The sequence below is a fragment of the Typha angustifolia genome, chromosome 15 (assembly GCF_048772165.1).
Source record: "Typha angustifolia cultivar Huaian chromosome 15, ASM4877216v1, whole genome shotgun sequence".
Classification (NCBI taxonomy): domain Eukaryota; kingdom Viridiplantae; phylum Streptophyta; class Magnoliopsida; order Poales; family Typhaceae; genus Typha; species Typha angustifolia.
This window is the reverse complement of record NC_133253.1, coordinates 21,601,506-21,622,914: the sequence shown is the minus strand read 5'-3', so window position 1 is coordinate 21,622,914 and position 21,409 is coordinate 21,601,506. Positions and strand designations below refer to the sequence as shown.

Here is a 21,409-nt window from a genome sequence, read left to right as displayed (position 1 = left end):
ATATTTAGGTCTCATTTAGTTCGTATTTAATATTTTTTCAGAATAAGTTTATACATAAATTAGGTGCATATATAATTTTACTCATATTTTATTATTTAATTAGAAAACATAATAATTAATTTAAAACAACTATATATAAATATTTGTGTTTGTAATATTAAATTATAAATAAGAACGTCGACTATAATAAAAAGTTTACTTATAAACTATGTATAACTTTACTGCGTACTTGTGAAAATTTATTTTGCATAATTTATTATGTAACTTATCTTATATAATATTTAATAAAAATATTTATAAATAAATATTTAGCTATAAAATATATTTAGGTAAAACTGAATTTATAAATAGATATCTTTTATGTATGAATTAAACGCTATCTTACTATTCTCAACTCCAAGTATTGCATCTCCAATGGACAATGGTGTAGGTGAAAACATGAACCCATTTGGCCTCAAATTTTCTCTCCTTCTATTGTGCAAAAGAAAAATAAACTAATTCTTATAACACCAAAATTAGTCCAATAACATTCTCTCAACAAAAATAGTAATAAATAAACAACTAACAAAAGGAGCAAAACTAGCTCACCTCACCCCCTTAAAAATTTAAAAGAAAAATTTGGATAGATATACTCCCAAAACTTTAAAAAAAAAATACTAAGCCCCTCCGTTAGTATTCCGTTAGAAATTCTAATACAAACATTTGTACAATTTTGACTAACTTAATAAATGATAAAAAAAAAAGTATCCACATCTTCCTTATATATCCTTCCATCTTCTCTTATAATTGTCTCCGTAACAACTTATCCAAATACTTATATTTAAGTTACTGGACCAACAATTTATATTTAAACTGTCATTCTAGTCAACGATTTCACAATCCGCTGTTGATTTATATTTATAAATTGTCACTCCAATCAGCGATTTTATAATTCACTTAGTTCCAATCACTCCTTTTGTTCTCCTTCATGGTTTCAATTCCAAGCCGTCCTAGAACTTGAGTTCAAATTTCCCACTCCAAAGCCCAGTCTGCCCTCGAAGAGCCTTCGGTTTAGACATGGGTCAAGCCTTGACCTAAAATCCGATCGATAAACTTCTCCAAATACTTATATTAAAGATACTAGACTAGTGATTTATATTTAAAGTTGTCATTCCGGTCATCGATTTCACAATCAATCGTCGACTTATATTTAAAAATTATCACTTCAATCAGTGATTTCATAACTCGCCTAGTTCTGATCACTCTCTCCTTTTCTTCTCCTTCCGGGTTTTGCAATTCCAAGCTGGCCAAGAAATTGAGCCCGGATTTCCCACCCCAAAGCCCAGTCCGTCCCCGAAGGGCCTTCGGTTTAGACATGGGTCAGGCCTTGACCTAAAGTCTGATTTGGGCCCAAATCCGACCCGGGCCGGCCCATGACCGCCCTTCCTTTTAAACACAACTCACAATAGTCAACAGAGCATGTCACAGGACAACATCTAGCTTGTGACTTACACAATCCATGAGGTTCTTACGACATAATTATGAAGATAGATGCACGCAAACCGTAAAGTGGATCAAGAGATAGCTTGAAAGAAAACATGATGGTATGCAAGATGAAGGTGCTTAGTGGATATAGAAGGACAATTGATTGCACTCATACCATGCACTCACAGGTAATACAATAATAATAATAATAATAATTATTATTATTATTATTACAACTGCTTGATGATGCCGTAGCCAAGTAGAGTTTTTAATCAAACTAGACCCACTTCATATATATTTTGTTTATAGAAATAAGCTTTCGCTTAAATTTATTATTAAATAAAATATAATTCAATGTTTTTATCGTTAAATATTTTTTGCCTTAACTATTAAAAGTTTAAATTAAAGAGATTTATATATATATATATATAATACTAATCAGTATTTTTGTCTACAAAAAAATATTAGTTAATTCAGTATTTTTATTATAATTATAAAAAATTAAAACTTATTTAGTAATAAATTTAAAGAGCGGTTAATTTCGTTAAAAAAAAAGCTAGTTTGGGTCAAAAAAACTATCAGATCTGGGTGTGCCAGGTAGCCAATTGCTGCTTTCCTCACTTTACCGTCTAAGGGTAATGATACCTCATCTCCATTAAAGTTCTTTTTAATGTACTCAGTGTACCATCGTTCCTCACCATCCCATCGCCATGGTATCCTACGACATGGGAAGCTCTAACGTCCATCGAACTATGGGCCCATACGACACGTGGCATGGCAAGGAGGAGAAATGTGTGGGAGCATGTGGAGCAGCACGTGACCGACTAGTCGTTGGCTTGCGTGATAGCCGACAAAACCTATCCACATGCAATCACGTAGTGGAGAATATGGAGCACCATGCACGTGTACCGGTAGTAGAAGGAATTAAAGGTAAATGCAAGGAACTAATACTTCTTGATATACATATATAGGATGGATAATTAATTTAATTTTTTTTAAAAAAAAATAAAACGAATCACAACAAATTCAAATTATGTATATATAATATTTTGACAAAAAAAATATTAAATATTAATTAATAATCAAAGTGATATATGTTATGGATAGGTAACAAAAGTAGATTCTTTTCTTTTATACCAGGTTGGAAGGCAGTGGCACATGCAGTCGGTGCCAGGAAATTGCAGGGAATGGAAGCTGAAGGGATCAAACAAAAGCATGGCATCTCTAAGAAGAAATCCTTATCCCTGGGGATTATAAAAGCATATGCCATCTTGTATATAATTTTAAATAATTATTATAAAAACAAATTCCTTGATGGTTTGGCTCATTTTGGTTTGTTTAGCGTGGTTCTGAACGATCCTTTAGTAGTTTTTATTTTAGAGTAATTAAAAGATAAACCTTGGAAAGGCAATGCTGGAAAGAAATAAATGGCACGAACGGTGGGTAACAAATGCACTCACTCTCATGACATTATTTAATGCGACAAGGCTCACAGGCGCTACTGTGGAATGTAAACACTAGTTTCAAGCTGGGTGGGGGACCTTCACATTTATAGCATCGTATTCAGTCATTTTCGTAGAATATGTTTGTGCCATAACACTTAAGGCATCTCTATCGATCCACCATCTTCCCTTATGGAGCCTTAAATGTAATCCAAGACCGAGGAGGGAACCATTTATGAGAGTATTAATTGGTACAAAATCTCATGGCCAAGTTTGGTTCTCATATACCCACAAAATTAATCTCTAATGAAGAATCTACCCAAAAAAAAAACAAGGTAGGATTAATTTAATTTTTCAATCTATATATGAAAATGGATTAGTTTATTTGTTGTGAACTATTGTTCCACGATCTAAAGGAAAGAAGAATCGTGGAAGGAAACTAAAATCTATGGTGCATGTCATGAAACTTGTGATATTTGAGTAAAGAAAGAAAAAGCTATTCATAAGGAGGGACATTGGAATTACACCGTTGATATCATTCTCCTGATGGTAGGTGCCCAACATTTATAATTTCTATCACTATCATATCATAACTCAACTGCAACAATTAAGGGAATTAATTATGTATAAACTACTGCATTTCTTATAAAAAAATATTAAGATTAATATTTAATAAATTTTCTAACAGAATGTTGTATGGACAAGATTATGACCAACCTAGTGTAGGTTGGTCATTTAATACAAGAACTAATCATGCTAATTATGAGGCAAATTATTATTAGATTATCTCTACTGGCTGTGGAAATTCGATGTTCCAAATTGTAAGCTTATTATCATAACAGCAACTTCATTACTGCCACTACCATTAAATTTCTTATTAATTATCAGTATAATAGCTCCCAAAAGTAATGAAGTTGCTAGATTAAGTCACTACACCAACTACTACTAATAACTCCTCGTAGTTGTTAACCCGACACTCTCCACCTGCACTCTTCCTCAAGTCACTTCCCACCTCCTCCACTTTCCCTCCTCGGCTTCCTTCTCCGCCAAAGTAGTTATAAACAACACAAGCATCATCGAGCAAAGGACACGAGAAATGGCTTCGAAACCGCACAGTAATCCTGGCGAGGGGATAAAGCAGCGAATAAACCGCTGCCTGAATAAGCTATCGGACCGGGACACAGAGGCAATGGCGGTGGCAGAACTGGAATCGATAGCCTTATCCCTGACCCCGGAGTTATTCACCCCTTTCCTATCCGCGATCTCGGATACGCGACCCACGGATAAGACCCCTCTCCGCCGGCACTCCCTTCGTCTCCTCTCCTTGCTCTCCGCCTTCCACCCCTACTCCTCCCTCGCTCCCCACCTCTCCCGCATGCTTTCGGCCGCCCTTCGTCGCCTCCGAGACCCCGACTCATCCGTCCGCGCTTCCTGCGTCGACGCCGTTCGATCCATCTCGGCACTCTCCGCTGGCGGAGGCTGTGGCTCAGCCGTCCTTCTCCGACCCCTCGCCGACGCTCTCCTCCACGAGCAGGACTACAACGCCCAGATCGCCTCGGCTCTCTGCCTCGCGGCCGCAGTCGACGCCGCCTCGGCCGCCGGCGATCCAAGATCGGATCTCGCCAGCCATCTCCAGCGCATCCTCCCTCGTTTCTTAAAGCTTCTGCGGAGCAATGCTTTCAAGGCTAAGCCCGCATTGCTCTCGGTCATCGGGAGCGTCGCCGCCGCCGGAGGCGCCCATTCTCCGGCGCTTGTCGGCATCCTCATACCTTGCCTCAGGGAATTCCTCTACAGCGAGGACTGGGCGGCGAGGAAGGCTGCTGCGGAAGCGCTCACGTTGGTGGCGATCTCCGAGAAGGATCTCTTGGCCGGGTTTAAGACCTCTTGCCTCTCGTCCTTCGAGTCCCGGAGGTTTGATAAGGTCTGGTTCTTGAGTTATTCTTTTATGCATTGCAGTACTGGTTGGATCTATGAACTCACTTGTGATTCCTGAGATGCAGGTGAAGATTGTTCGTGATTCAATGAGTCGGATGCTGGAAGTGTGGAAGGAGATTCCTGCAACTGTTGATGGCGACTCCAATGCCGTGCCGCCATCCAAGTCGCAGTCCAATCCTTCACCTAGAGGTGATGGAGATATCTTTTCCTCTCATTCACAGTAGGCATTTCTACCCTTGTCAAGTGGAGCATCTCCAATTGCGTAGGAGATTTTGTAGTATTAAAGATTAAATAATTATCATGATTGTAATTATTCCTGATGTCTTTCTCCTGTTTCGGGAGTTAAAAGTAAGATTTTGCATTATTATTGATTGGTATTGTTCTTTTTTCGCTTTTAGCGAGTCGCTCATTTCTAGTTATATTCCAGAAACATGCATTTCAAACCAGATGGCTGTGATGATGTTCTGCTGTTCCATGCTAATTTTTAGTGTAATGTTTAGCTTTCTGGTCATGATACTTATATGCCTAATTATTTTCTTCTCTACTTGTATTTTGTGTGAAACAGAAAGCAAGAACAGATTTTTATCAAGCAGGTCTCCTCCACCAGATGCCTCACCAATTGTCACATCTAGAAGGAACATTCCTTCCATTGGGAATAAGAAATTATCACCGCCTTTGACCCGTAAGACGACGGGCAGTGTAAAATCTTCTGACTGGAAAGTTGAAGTTGCTGTTCTTACTCCTCCAGTAAAAATTGTGACTAAGGAGAAGCTTCAGCAAGATTGGGAGCAAGGAGGAGCGGAGAGCAATGATACATCCAGGTTAAAAGCAAGAGGGATGCTATTTGAACATAAATGTGAAGAGAAGGGGAACAAGTTAGCTGGGATGAAGGCAGGATCACGTGAGGTGCCACTTCAAGAGAAAGGGAGGTTGGAATTAATTGCAGGAAATGACAGTACAATAGACGAGATTAATGCAGGTCACAAGGATTGTGAGCTGTCTCTGATTCGGATGCAGTTGGTTCAGATTGAGAACCGACAATCCAGTCTATTAGACCTTCTCCAGGTAATGTCTCTTGCCATGGCAAATTCGTCTGCTTCTCTACCAAATTAGCTTTTCAAGTTGCATTTCAAACTTTGCCTCAGTCAGTTACTGTATTTTGATGAAGATGTCATAAAATACATTCTCTTTGTCTTTATCCTTTTAAATGACATGCTGCCATTACTTATTTGGTGATCTAATACTCATTTATATGCTTAGCACTATATGCTTGTAATGCATATTCGTGCCAGATAGTCTTGACATTTTAAAATTTTGAGATTGTAACTCTCTTTATGAATCTTTATCATTGATTTGTTGTAATACTTTCTTATTGGAATTGACCAAACCAGGATCCTAGATTTGTAACTGAGAGCATTTATATGACATGGATACTCCGTTACCCAGGTCTCAGCTAGCTGTTATCCCACTGTTTTATTAGTTGATGAAACCCTTAGGAGACTTGATCTTGGCTTGCGTAGTTCTTCCAATCATTCTCTTAATAATATTTTAGTACCTATTTGCAAGGGTAGAACAATGCCATATCAGGCTAAATGATGAAAGAAAGGTAGGCTAACTGACGAATGCTTTCTTCCATCTTTCCTTATGTAATTTAGCACATTGCTATTAACTTCTCAGAAACATATGATGCCAAAAAATTGGTAGCTAAAAGACAGAAGGATCTCCTTATAAGAGTCATAGAGTTGATGGTTAGTCATGCTCACAAGACATTTCTCTGTATGAATCAACATAGTGAAAACTGAACAGCCTAAGTAGTCTATTTGTACTTCCGTACCTTCTATAATGACTGTGCTATAAAAATGAATCACTAATCTAAATTGAGCATCAAGATATAATACGTAACTCCTCTGTCCCTGTTGTTCCGTGCCCAACGATCAGGTGCTGCTTTTCGTAAATGTTGTTTTTCAGGAAAGTGATCTTGTAGGTTGAGGTTTTCACCTATAGTGTACATTTGTTGCAGCTTCAAGTGGTCGGACTAGAACTAAAAAAGAAAAATCATCACAAAATAAAGATGGTATTATAGTTTGATAGCATGTAGCACTTCATGTGCCAGATATCAGCATCTTTCTTGACCTTCTATAGTATCTCATTCATCCCAAACATTTGGTGGTTTAGCTTGTTTACTGCCTCGTGATCTGGGTTTTGCTTGAGATGCAAAAGCTGACCAAAGGTTATTCCTTTGTTTATCTTCTCTGAGATCTTAGACTTTTCAATCTCTGCTCTGCAAATGCATCTGATGGTTTGTTATTCTACTTCCTCTTTCATGTTACCAGAGATTCATTGGGAGCTCGCAGAATGGTATACATTCCCTGGAGACACGAGTACATGGATTGGAGATGGCAGTGGATGGAATTTCTCGCGATTTAACTCTCTATTCTGGAAGGATGTTGAACGATGATGAAGTAAACACATGCTGCAGATTTCCAGGAACAGAATTTCTGAGCTCAAAACTCTGGAGAAGACATGAAGGCAAATACTCTGCTAGATTCTCCATTTCTGACTTACAGAATCTTTCTGTGGAGAGCAGAGCTCCTTATAAATGGGATAAGCAGAGGTTTGGACGTCAGGGTGGATTTGTCATCAACCCATTAGCAGATATTAATCCTCACCCAAGAGGGAGCATAGAGAATTCTTCACATAAAATTGTAAAAGGTGTAATTCATGACACAGTAGTCTCACATACTCGAAATGGCAAGCAAGATGCGGTTTAAGAGAATATGAGGTATATTTGACTTCTCATTATGTTCCAAATTTTATGTCTTGTTCTAGATTCAAAAGTGTCGTGTAATAGCATGCATAATCAAGTAACGACATTACTTTGTCTTATAACACTAGTTTTGATATGTTTGAATGGTGGGCCAGAACTAGGTAAACGACATCTTTCTCAGCTGGTTTTGGGAATTAATTGGGCTTCCTGTCCCTACATATTCGTCTTGCATCATATCTCCTTTCTTTTGTGTTCAACATTCATTAATATCTTTGGTACTGAATGAATTCCCTTCATCAATCTCAGAACTACGTAGACAATGCACAAGGAATCGTCATGCATACAATCAAGTCACTAAGTGAGCAGAGCAGCCATAAATTTCTCTCCTTTTTGTATCCAAATTCTCTCGTCAAAGCTGCAAGGATGATATGCGAGGCCTTTTAATTTGAAGCTGAATCTCTGATATGCAAAAAGGATTTGTTGCTAGGTAGTCCTGTATTCAGCAGTAATTCTTTATCTTTCTCCGTTATGTTGCTTGTCCAGAGATCAAACTGTCAACGAGCATGGCATCATACTACCTTGTAGACATTGCATACCAAGGATAAATCATAAATACTTTGTCTGCAACTCATCCAAAATATATGGTTTTTTTTTTTTTTGGAGAGAGAAAAGCGATCCTTATGGTATTATAACTACAAAAGGAATAATGGGGATTCTGATGAGGTAAAAGAAAAGGAATTCTCTATAGTGTCAGGTTTATACAATTTCATGTCAATAGTAAACTCCGGGAATTCCTGCTGCTCGGTCTGCAGGAAATATACTCTCTCGTTCTTTACTTTCAGATATATCTAACTTGTAGATCTTCGAGACCAACCAACTCCTATTAAAAAGTTGGTAATTACTTCTCCTGACCAATGAGATTGTTAATTTTAAATAATTATTCTAAGAAAATTATTTGAGAGTTTCATAGATTAGAGATGAACAACTTGATAATGCAATGATTTAAAATAATATGATATATATGGGTTAAAACCTATATGAGACGGTTTAGTATGTTGGCTAGAACTCGATAGAGCCTAAATACTTCTATATTTCTATCATTTATCTAGCTCATATCAAATATTTTGATTAGGCTCTTTAAAATAATAATAATAATAATATTTGAATGTAGATGACTATACCATAAGCACTAGTATTAATGCTTTGGCTAGATATAAGAACGCCAAATAAAAACATATTACTAAAAGCATTTACGAGTTTGGTGGAACGCTGCATGAGCTACAGATTTTTGGATTCTGTCACTATACCTCGTGTGCATATTCTAATTAAACGTTTCGCACAGAAAGGGAAGCAGGTATAACATCTCCTATCAGTATATTATATTATTACTCAGGGACATAACTAGATAACATTATCCGATAAGTTAATTAAGAAAGCCCTGTTAAGAAAGGCTTTTATGGGAAACCAAAGGTTACTAAAATAACCTCTACATTTTTCACACGGTTAAATATATTTTACTATTCGTATTTATACTTAAAATTAGTACCGACCAAACCGTTTTCGGATCGAACTCAGTTTACCCGTATGCCGAGTGTTTTTTAATCTATATTTTTTATTTATATCTTTCTCATTTAAAGTTTAATTAAGTTTTGATCAAATTATTACCTTTATTTTTTTTTCATCTTCATCGTGATATATAATATCTAAAATGGACTATCAAGTAGAAAGTTACGATATATGAAAGTGAGTAGTTAAGTGTTTTAATGAGGTGTTATATAGTTTATTATTTTTAATAATAAAATTAACTCTTTGGCATTATATATATATAGATTATATATATTAATGTTTTATTTAAAAAAAAAGCAGGTGATGATCAGTGTTTTATTTTTGGCGGGATAAAATATTTAACAGTTTAACATTTTACTTATGACTAGGGTTAAATATATTATTTTTTATTGAAAAATAGATTATTTTTTTTAATATTAAGCAGTGTCGATAAATAACATTAAAAATAGTTCTAATTTGGTCCAAGAACTTCCGTACAACATAACATAAGTATGCACATTAGTCGCACAAAAATATCTCTTTCTCTTTTCTAGGCATACGCTTATATGGTATAACAACACTCCTCTGTCGTCTTCTCGCTGCTTTACTTCGCTCTTTTGGCTCGTCTCACTTCTTGAATCTTGATCTCGGCCATGGCGTTGCCCGTGGAAATCCCTCGTCGCCAACTCTTCATCGATGGAGAATGGAGAGAGCCGGTTCACAAGAAGCGGATCCCCGTCATAAACCCCGCAACCGAGGCCCCCATAGGTCGGTTAGTCGGCTCCGATCTTGCTTAGGTTCTCGGTTCTTGATCTAATGTTAGCTTTATCCTCCATTGTTCTTCCTCTATACGTGAAGGGGATATCCCCGCTGGAACAGCGGAGGATGTAGATTTGGCGGTGGATGCAGCGCGGAGGGCTTTTACGAGGAACAGAGGCAAGGACTGGGCTCGAGCCCCGGGCGCCGTTCGAGCCAAGTACCTCCGTGCCATCGCCGCCAAGGTTCTTCCTCTTTTTTTTCGCTTTCCTTTCCTCTCATTGATTCTTGAATCGTTGTTTTAGAGGCAATTTCAAACGCAGATGCGTCCTGGATTGCTTCTTGGATGACTAATGTGTATTAGGTTTACAAATTGCCCTGCGGAAAATGATAATTGATATTGATTTCATGTGATCTTTTATGACCCAACGTAAGATAATAAAGTGCGACTAGAATCAACAATCTGAGTACAGTAAGTTGTAAGTTTCACAAAATAATGAAAAAGAATCACAATAAGTTTTACCTACAAAAATGATATTTTTATGATCTAATGTAATATGAATTACATGTTTTGTACTAATATGCACATAGATTGTTTTGGCGTGTTTGCTTCTTCATTCTTGAATGACTTGTCAAATTAACTTTATTTTGTTCACACACTAAAAGTTTGTAGAGGAACATGCACCTTTCATTATATGTTTGAATTCATAGGGCCAGTACTTCTTGTTCTCAGATTGTTTTGGTCTTTTTTACCCATTTACAAATGGATCTTTGCCAATTTTTCACAATATTGTCATCTTAAGCTTTCTGATTCTGGAGTTTGGTATGTGCAGATAATTGAGAGGAAATCTGAGCTGGCTAAGCTAGAGGCACTCGATTGTGGGAAGCCTCTAGATGAAGCAGCGTGGGATATGGTACATCTTGTTTTTAAAAATGTTCCCCTTTTATTAAGAACATTATTATTGATGCTTCTTTGCTGCTATTTTTTTTTCTTCTCCAAGGATGATGTTGCGGGGTGCTTTGAGTACTATGCAGATCTTGGAGAAGCCTTAGATGGGAAACAGAAGGCTCCAATCTCTCTTCCTATGGAAACATTTAAATGTTACATTCTCAAAGAACCTATTGGAGTTGTTGGATTAATCACTCCCTGGTACATGATCATGCATTTTCTTGTCACATGACTCCTATCATCTTTATGTTCCTCTTCCTGATGATTCTGCTTATTTTAACTGGTTTAGAAGCTCTACTTTTCTTCCTGTAATCTTCCGTGGTATACTCCCTTTCAAATATCATTTTACCATATGGCAAAACTGAATTTAGAAGAATGTGTCAAGAGAAATGAACCTTGTTGTCAAGTGGAATATTGTTCCTAATTGTGAATAGATAAAGTTATCCGAGATGACAGGTCAAAGTTAGCGAGTTGGTATTTAGGAGGTGACATTAAGACATTAAGGCTGTAATTGCATATTCATCCCCTAACTGTTTTGATGATTGCGTGATCGCTTAGCCAGTCAATCATGTCTGCAATCAAATCTAGAGCTCAGAGAGGTTAAATTCTAGCATTAGCATTATCTTTGCTCAAATATAATATCTAAATTACCACTTAAATAAGCACAAGCATAGAAAGCATGAACTGATAGATAGTTAAAGTTGATATCCATAGACATTATTTCATCATTTTAGTTGGAATAACTAAGTTTCAAAAGCAACAAAAATCGTACATAACAAACAAAAAGCTGAACATGTAGTGTTTACTAAATATGATCCTAATTGCATAATCTCAAACTCATTTGGCCATTCTTCTATTCTAACAACACAGTTCTTCTTTCTGGCCAAAAGAACGAGAAAAGACTAATACGTTGGGTGTATAAAAGGATGGAAATTTGATGTCAACATGGGGTGTGGAAATGTAATATTCTTTTCCTATAAGTGCAGGAACTATCCTCTATTAATGGCTACATGGAAGGTTGCACCTGCCTTGGCTGCTGGGTGTACAGCTGTACTAAAGCCATCTGAATTGGCTTCTGTGTAAGACCTAAAGAATTGAGGTGCTTTGATTTCCTTATGCTAGTATTGTATTATCTACAATTTTTTTTTTTATTAACAGGACCTGTTTAGAGCTTGCTGAAGTGTGTAGAGAGGTAGGACTTCCTCCTGGTGTATTGAACATTGTAACTGGGTTGGGTCCTGAAGCTGGTGCTCCTATAGCATCACACCCTCATGTCAACAAGGTTTGCTATCTTGTTTGATGTATATAAATAGCAAACAGTGTAGTGTCTGTATTGTTTTATTCAAAGTAGAAATGATGATCCTTTAAGAGCCTGAGCTAAATAGTTCTAATTGTGTAGATTGCTTTTACCGGCAGTACTGAGACTGGTAGAAGAATTATGACTGCTGCCGCCCAATTGGTCAAGGTTTGTTACAATTGTCCAAATATTAGATCATCTTGTTTGGTCTATTATTGACTTGCCTTCAGTACTCATTGTTTTAATTTGTTGTGATTTTTATTTAGTTTTGTGGTGGTTGTGAACTTGTTGTATTTTCTCTTATTTTGTGCAACTCTCTTCTTTTTGGTCAGCCTGTTTCATTGGAGCTTGGTGGCAAAAGTCCTCTTATTGTATTTGATGATGTGGACATCGATAAGGGTTTGTCTCAAATCTCTCTCTCTCTCTCTCTCTCTCTCTCTCTCTCTCTCTCTCCCCCCACTTTTTGTGTGTGTTAGGGGGTGTAAATGAGCTGAGCTTAGGTTAGCTTGGCTCAGCTCGAAATTAATAAATTTGAGCTCAAGCTTGAGACAAGCTCAATGATACAAGCTCGGCCCAGCACGCCTAAATATCGAGCTAGCTCAAATCGACTTGATTACAAGTCTACAACTTGATCTAAGACCATCAATTCTATCCTTCTAATCCACTAAGCCATTTTAATCATTTAGAGGGAAGGATGCCTAGAAGGGCAGATTTACCTTTACTAATTCTCCGATATTGGACTAAAGATTTTTATAGAAAAATAGCAAATAAACGAAGTCAGTCGGGAATCAAACCCATGCAGGCTGGTTAAAATAGAACAACTTTAATTGGCTGTGCTGCTGAAAACTTATACACCTTATTTTGTCTAAATATATATAATATCATCTCATATATAAATATATATAACTCAACTGAGTTGACTCTGGCTCAGCTCAATTAAAATTTTAAACTCAAAAACCCAGTTCGACTCATTTATAGCTCGACGAGGTCGCAAACCTCGTAATTTGGGGAGCTTTTTTGATAGCCCTAATGTGCAGTGTGCTTATGCACATGTGGTTATTTTTGAAAGTGAACAACACTTCTCTTCATTTTCATGTTATTTACAATGGACTATGAGATGCTCCATATTCTTCTTCGCGCAATATTATGTGTACGCTTAATATTGGAAATATATCATAGGAAACACCGTTTTCTGGATCTCCCTTCTCAAAGGTGAACTATAAGGTCATGTGCTGGACACTGGAGGCTAGCTCTTCCCTTGTGTTGGCCCAAGTGCCCAACCGGTGTGAGCACCACTGAAAGCTCACTACATATGATATGCATGCACACCCACTTAAATGCACAATATCTTCCCCAAACACATAAAATCAGGTTGTTACAAGAATCTTGAGTATTTGAAGCACCAAATACTCCTAGTATCCAGAAAATGAGGAATCCAACACACGGGCTCTTGATTACCCATGACCTATTCCCTACATTCACTAAAGACCAGAACCTGTCACTAAGATGGACAACCCATCTATGTTGAGAAGAGGTAAAAACTGCAAGACAAGTCTACTAAAGAAACCAAAATAACTAAGGAAAGAAACGGGAAAGAACAGAACACCCCAAAATTGAGGATGTCTCCCATTACTTTCTGTTCATCAAAATCAGGTACCACCTCTGATGGCTAATCAGTAATCACCATTATGAACAAGGTTCAGAAAGTGCCACATATTAATTGTTCTATGTGTATTCTTTTTCTGATATTTGATAAAGTTATCATCTATACAGCTGTTGAATGGTCTCTATTTGGGTGCTTCTGGACAAATGGTCAAATTTGCAGTGCAACTTCTCGCCTTCTCATACATGTAAGTATATGATTGGTGGTGTCACTTATTTTGGCATATCATCTAGCTTTTGTTAATCATTAAAACATTAATATGTATCGTTCTTTCCTATTTCCTCTCGGTTATAGCTTAAGATTTTTATTTGTTTTCTTGGATTGAATGTGGACTGTTTAAGATTGAACCCAGAATTGTCAATATTCAGCTACTGTAGTTTTCTTGAAGTGCTGTTCAATACTTTCGGCTTGCAACTGCATTGTATCTTCTACATTTGTCCAATCATCCTTCTTTGCATATGTAGCCTATAACTTTGGATTTTTTTCCCTCTTATTAGCTTCATTAGGTCCAAAATTCTTTTAAAAAGACGATTTGGTAACATCTACCCAGCTGGTAATTTTTTCCTCGGGGGTGCAATTTGGTCAGGTTGAATCAGGTCAATTAAGGATAATCCCTATTCAACAAAATATCTAAATTGCCCAGTGTTTATCCTATTGAAGTAGATTTACTGAAAAAAGTTAAGTTAGCTTAGCTCAGATTGTGTTAGGTTAGTTAGGACAAGATGACACTTGTGCAATATCTTAAAACAAATTAAAGTAGTTGTATAGGAATGATCATGTGGCCCATCTTTGTGATCATTCATCAATACACTAGGATTGGGTGTTTGGATTATGGGTTGATAGAATTATGGAGATAAAAGATGCAAACTTCTGCGGAGGGAGAGCTTAGGAAGAGGATATATGACTCTGCTAGTCCATTTCTCATTACTTTTTTGCATAAATTTTGAGATGATAAATGGCACAAAATGGTATTGTGATTGTCCTGACATGTTATCCCCAGAGTAACTGTCAACAGAGCATTTCACAGTTATAATTTGGCGCTTGATCATGGAGCCGGTGAAGAAAATGTTTACCATATTGAAAATCCAAAGTTTAACACAAATATTTGCACGTTGTATCCATACAGGAAGCCATGTAACATAACTTTATTTTACTTGGTGTTACTTTCAATCAAGATTACTTGACCAACAACAACGGTAGTAGAGTTTGACTCCATGTCTAGCATTGTTTAAGAGTTCTCTTTCTTTCCTCTCTTTCAAAAATATTAATATTGGTGAAGTAAATTTTCTCGGTGAGTTATTCTGCTCTGGTTACATAATTAATTTTTGATAATTAATTAAGCTTCTTTTTTTCTTGAAGGAAAAAATAGCGAAAGAATTCTTAGAGAGACTTGTTGCATGGGCCAAAAATATTAAAATCTCAGATCCATTGGAAGAAGGTTGCAGGCTTGGGCCAGTTGTCAGTGAAGGGCAGGTATGAGATGGTACTGATGAGAAACTGAGAGCATGTTATTTTTTTGGTTTTTGCTTGCCTCTGGTTTATTCATTCATTAATTATTTTACATTCCAAAAGGGAAGTGAACAGTGACAACATGGTCTATCCTACTAAATCAGAAAAGGCTCCACATCGCCAACCCGACATAGTTGGCGCTAGCCATTTATTATTTTTTTGTAAAAGTTTCCTGTACCATTCAAATATCAGTAGACAGAATTAACAGTGTTTTCTTTGTCTTATCTGTAATTCCATGTTTATAAGATCCTATAGATCAGTAAAATGAAGACACTGATTGTCAGACATGCAGAGTTCAGTAAATGGGATATACAATTCTGATCGATATGATTGCTTGGTGAACTGTATGCCATGTTTGTCTTGTTTCAGTATGAGAAGATCAAAAAGATCATTTCAACAGCCAAAAGTGAAGGTGCAACTATTTTATCAGGAGGTGTGCGGCCACAGGTAAGTTATTCTCTTAGCTTAATCATATACTTGGCTCCTAAATTCATATATATATATATATATTTACTGCTTTTACAAATGGCAGCATCTCAAAAAAGGGTTCTTTATTGAACCAACAATCATAACTGATGTGAACACATCAATGCAAATTTGGAGAGATGAAGCTTTTGGGCCAGTCATCTGTGTCAAAGTATTTAGCTCTGAAGAAGAAGCAATAGAACTTGCAAATGATACTCAGTGAGCTACTTGTTATGTCATATCAATAGTACATCTAAGATTACAAATGGCAAAAAAGGTGTGCTACATATTCTTCCTTTTTTTCAGTTATGGCTTAGCCGGTGCAGTGATTTCGAATGACTTGGAGCGATGTGAGCGAGTATCTGAGGTATGCCTAACTGTGACTTGTTGACTCTGCCATCTTGTCCAAAAGCTTAAGCTGATAAATAGATGAGGTTTTATTCCTTTATACTCTTAACACTCTCCCTCATCGGGACTCTAGACATTGTAATAGACCCAAGGTATGCACTTTAAATTATATGGGTAGAAGTTTAGAATTTAATTGTAAATAGGCCTGGTGGGATTCAAACTCAATACGTTAAGCTGATAGGGTGGTTTATTCCTTTTTACTGTGAAAACATTGTTGATACTTGATATTATTTATGGCCTTCATAGTCGACAAGTAACATTCATCCAAATAACCTGCGCTAATTTCTATGGTTCCTTCAATTGTTAAGTATCCATGTTAGTGGTTTTATATCAATGTCAGACCACTTGAACATGGTTCAAGCATCTATTGGCTTTCCCCTGCTTTTAGATTTTAAGTGCGGAAAAGACATACTTGATAAAGGGCTACGCATTCATATCGACACTTATAGGATCGACAAATAACTCTTCAAATGAGTACAGAATTGGCAAATTTTTAGATACTATATTGATGGAACAAGTTTGTAGTCTGGAAAGGTAATATCTAATTGATTCCCCCAAATACTTATCTTTATTTATTCTAAATTGTGCTGGTTTCTGAGTCGACTGTTTTCATTTTTGTCTGCTATATAAATCGCATGGAAAGAAATTGATGATGCAAAAACATGGAAAGATTTCGATGACACAAAAGGTTTTCTCATGTGCTCTTCAGGCTATTGAAGCAGGGATTATTTGGATAAACTGCTCACAACCTTGCTTTTGTCAAGCTCCTTGGGGAGGAAACAAGCGAAGTGGCTTCGGACGTGAACTTGGAGAAGGGTGAGTGCTTTTAAGAACTTTATTTTGTTGAACGTGAATAATTAAGTACTTTTCCAGCTATATCGAGATTACATCTTGCTCCTTTTCTTCCAGGGGACTTGACAACTACGTAAGTGTGAAGCAAGTGACTAAATATACATCGGATGAACCCTGGAGTTGGTATCAATCTCCTTCGAAACTATAGACATGCCGAGAAGAGTGTATCTGGACAATGAGAGAGCAATGCAATTTACAATCGAATAAATTTGAGAATGTATGGTACGTACACTGGAGCTGAAAATAAGTGATTAGATTGGGGAGGCTTGAAGTTAGCTGGTATGTATTAGATTGGACTATGGGTGTCGAATTAAAAGATTAAATATGGTCTCGGAGACATCCTCTTGGGCAATCATGGCTTCAAAGTGGTGATTACAAAGCTTGTGAAACAATTGACGAACCTGTTAGGATGCAACCAGCGAAATATTATATATAATGCCTGCGGTGTTATTTATTTACAATTATTTCTCATTTTAAAGTCTCACCGTATTAGTTAATCAAGTCATTGGAACTCAAGTGCTGATTCATGTAAGCAGCCAGCCATTAGTCTCTAAAATTATATACCTTTTATCTAACGAGATCTTGGTGGTGTAAGACAGTAAGAGAAAACAGCGAGGGAGAGAGATCTTGGCGGTGTGTATGTTGGTTCTAATCCCATGATGTAATTGGTTTTTAATGTAGTTAATCTTCTCTTCGAATTAATTATCCAAATCATAATTCTCTCTCACAAAAAAAAAAAAAAAAAATCTAAATCATAAAATTAACTCTCGTTATCAATAATGTCATCTGATATATTAACAAACATACGTCTCTATGTAGGGTAAATAAATATATATACAAACCCTTCGTCTCACCCTCGACTCTTCTCCCGCTCTCCCAGAAACACTTGAACATTGCTCATTTGCTCGGATGGGGGATTGCAAATGCGTCTTCTCTACTGCCTTCGGTTCCTTTCCTTCCATTCTCCATCAAAATACTCTCTCCTCCTCCGTCCAACCTTTCTCTTCTCCCACACCCCTACCCTTTCCCTTTCCTCGTCTCCGCCTTTCCACCTCATCCTCTCGTCCTCCTCCTCCCAAACCTTCACCCTCCAATCCATCCTCCGCCACCATGCCCTTATCATCACCTCCGGTAACTCCACCAACCGCTTCTTTGCCGCTAAGCTCATCTCCCTCTACTCCTCCTCCCACCGCCCCGACCTCTCTACCCGAGTCTTCCTCGACTCTGTCCCGAGTAATCCACTCGACACTTTCCTTTGGAACTCTGCGATCAAAACCCACTTTGCCCATTCCAATTTTCCTCTTGCTATCCAATTCTACCGCCGAATGCTTTTCTCCGGCGCGCTGCCGAACCAGTTTAGCATCCCCATGGTTGTCTCCGCCTGCGCCGAGTTGCTTGAGCTGGGAATTGGATCTTGCGTACATGGTAATTCGATAAAATTTGGTCTTTTTAATGGAGATTCAGTTGGTGCTGGATCGTCTTTAGTGTATTTTTATTCGAAGTGTGGGGTTGTTGATGATGCTTTTAGGGTGTTTGATGAAATGTCGGTTAAGGATGTGGTTTCATGGACTGCTCTTATTGCTGGATGTGTGAAGAATGGGGAACCAGAATTGGGTTTGGTTTGTCTCAGTGGGATGGTCCGTCTTGGTGATGATGGAGGGGCAAGGCCCAATTCACGAACCTTAGAAGCTGGTTTGCAAGCTTGTGGTAGCTTGGGGACGTTGGAGGCTGGAAGGTGTCTACATGGACTTTCAGTGAAAAGCGGCATTGGGCATTTCCTTTGTGTACAATCATCACTTCTTTCGATGTACTCAAAATGTGAGAGCTCGGAAGATTCTTTTCTTCTACTTCATGAGTTGCCAGAGAAAGATCTTGTCTCATGGACTGCTATAATTGGAGTTTATTGTAGGAAAGGCCTTATCCTGGAGGCTTTAGAATTGTTTCTTTTGATGCAGGACGCAGGGCTGGAGCCTGATGGAGTTCTTATTAGTTGTATACTTATGGGTGTTGTGAATAGTGCCAATATTTATGGAGGTAAGGCCTTTCATGGGTTTATATTGAGGAGAAACTTAGAACTTGGCGTGTCTGTTTCCAATGCTTTAATATCAATGTACAGTAAATTAGGTTTATTGGGCATCGCAGAAAAGATTTTTAATGTGATGGATGAACGGGATTCAGAATCGTGGAATTTGATGGTCTCTGGATATGGCAGGGTGGGATTGGATGTCAAATGCTTGGATAGTTACAAGAAAATGCAGCTTCTCAATTCAGACTTAATTTGTGATATCAATAGCTTGGTTTCTGTGATCTCTTCATGTTCCAGATTAGGGGAACTATGTTTAGGCCAATCAGTACACTGTTTTTCAATAAAGAATATGATTGACGGAGAAATTTCAATTGCAAATGCACATATTGGGATGTATGGACGATGTGGAAAACTTGAGCTCGCAAAGACAATATTTGAACATGCAACGAAAGATATTGTTACCTGGAATGCTTTGATTGCAGCTTATGCTCATTCAGGACATTCTAATTATGCTTTATCACTTCTTGAAGAGATGCTTGCTGAAGACGTGAAACCCAACTCTGCGACTTTGGTGAGTGTTCTTTCAGCTTGTTCAGATCTGGCTGCTCTGGACCGTGGAAAGTGGATAGACAATTACATCAAAGAAATGGGATTGGATTCTGACATATCTCTTTCCACATCACTTGTTGACATGTATGCGAAATGTGGGCAGCTTGAAACTTCCAGAGCAGTTTTTGATTCTATGGCTGATAAAGATGTTATTTCTTGGAATGTGATGATTTCGGGGTACGGAATCCATGGCTATGCAAAGGGAGCATTGGACTTGTTTACTGAGATGGAAAAGGGGGGACCTGCCCCTAATGGAGTGACTTTTCTTGCAGTGCTTTCAGCTTGTAGCCATGCAGGGTTTGTTGATGAGGGGAAAAGACTGTTTGGTAGAATGGATATGTATTCTATTAGACCTACACTGAAGCATTATGCTTGTATGGTGGATCTCCTAGGTAAATCTGGATATTTATCCGACGCTGAAAGCATGGTTCTCACAATGCCAATCGAACCTGATGGAGGAATTTGGGGAGCCTTGCTTGGTGCTTGCAAAATGCATAATAATGTTGAAATGGGAGAGCGTGTTGCAAGAAAGGCCTTTGAGCTAGACCCTGAAAATGATGGATACCACGTCTTGATGTCCAACATGTTTGGCGATGCAGGAAGGTGGGACGATGTAGAGATGCTTAGAGCGACAATGAAGAACAATGGGTTGAAAAAAAGAGCAGGTTGGAGTTCAGTTGAGATCAGTGGAAAAATTCATCTCTTCATTGCAGGAGATAGATCACATGAACAATCTGAAGATATTTACAAGATGCTGGAAGTTTCAACCAGGCAGATGGAGGTATCTATGCTATGTGGAACGGGGTAAAGCACAAAGAGAACTAACTATGTTAAGCCTGTTACAAGCGTGTGAACTCCCAGATATGCTAAGAAGGCATATGTTTATCCTGTCTGGCATTTGAAGAACTTGTATTGATGCTTGCAAATTTACAAGCCAGAATCCCGGTTTCACCGGTCGACACTGCTGTTACAGGGAAGGAGTTTCCAAGTGGATTTGAAAGGAGGAACCAAGAATTAAGCAATAAGATCTGCTCACAGCTGTTCATTATTAGTCCAGGCCAAGTCCAGTACGTGTACAAATTTCGCTCCACATAGAGTAGGTTTGGATGCCATGAATTCTACTGGATGCGAGAGGTCTCAAAATCTCGTTCAAACTCTAGCTGCCATGGGGTCCAAAGCCCATCACGACTTGAAACCCTTTCTGTTCCAACTGAGTCAACTTGGTATGTTCAATATTTCAGGTTCATCATCAGCCAAGATATATATAATTACGCTACATGTCCAAATCTGTTGCTTTAACTGCTTTTCGTCCTCCTTTTGTAATAATTCCACTCCACTTCCTACTGGAAGTAGAGATGGCCATCGTTTATGAATTCTAACCTTAAACTGAGATGAGATTACTGTGGAGCACTCGCTGATGCAACAACAGTACTTAGTAACAGAGTTAGTTGCATTTGTGGCGCTACCGTCAAGACTAGGCTCCTATGTAATGGTTAGTTCAGGATGAGATTCCGGTGGCAAAATAATGGTCATTGAATGCGGGATACTTCGTCTCTTAAGAATTATATATGATTGTTAAAACCTTAGAAAGCCTTCATCGCGTCTCTTTTACCCCTCCGTTTCTTAAGTTGAGCCATAACGCTAAGCTGATCAAAAGTTACAAGGCTACAACCCAATGCTTCTATATTCTAGCAGAGAATTTTTTATAAAATATTCTGGCAG

General features: G+C 37.9%; 3 protein-coding genes across 3 annotated transcripts; all 3 read left to right on the top strand.

Moving 5' to 3' along the window:
- The first annotated feature begins 3,878 nt into the window (after nt 1-3,878).
- LOC140777198 (TORTIFOLIA1-like protein 5) lies at nt 3,879-8,255 on the top strand. Its single transcript, XM_073121146.1, has 5 exons — nt 3,879-4,827; nt 4,907-5,030; nt 5,407-5,906; nt 7,175-7,623; nt 7,915-8,255. The coding sequence occupies exons 1-4, from the start codon at nt 4,003-4,005 to the stop codon at nt 7,610-7,612; spliced, it is 1,887 nt and encodes a 628-aa protein (XP_072977247.1). The 5' UTR covers nt 3,879-4,002; the 3' UTR covers nt 7,613-7,623; nt 7,915-8,255.
- A 1,445-nt stretch (nt 8,256-9,700) lies between these two features.
- On the top strand, nt 9,701-17,513 carry LOC140778079 (betaine aldehyde dehydrogenase 2). Its single transcript, XM_073122612.1, has 15 exons — nt 9,701-9,921; nt 10,012-10,154; nt 10,743-10,823; nt 10,911-11,059; nt 11,845-11,937; nt 12,017-12,140; nt 12,258-12,323; nt 12,488-12,554; nt 13,929-14,005; nt 15,178-15,291; nt 15,697-15,774; nt 15,860-16,011; nt 16,099-16,159; nt 16,910-17,016; nt 17,110-17,513. The coding sequence occupies exons 1-15, from the start codon at nt 9,807-9,809 to the stop codon at nt 17,198-17,200; spliced, it is 1,518 nt and encodes a 505-aa protein (XP_072978713.1). The 5' UTR covers nt 9,701-9,806; the 3' UTR covers nt 17,201-17,513.
- A 355-nt stretch (nt 17,514-17,868) lies between these two features.
- LOC140779966 (pentatricopeptide repeat-containing protein At4g39952, mitochondrial) lies at nt 17,869-21,224 on the top strand. Its single transcript, XM_073125325.1, has one exon. It carries the CDS (start codon nt 17,976-17,978, stop codon nt 20,493-20,495), a length of 2,520 nt encoding a protein of 839 aa, XP_072981426.1. The 5' UTR covers nt 17,869-17,975; the 3' UTR covers nt 20,496-21,224.
- Nucleotides 21,225-21,409: the final 185 nt, after the last annotated feature.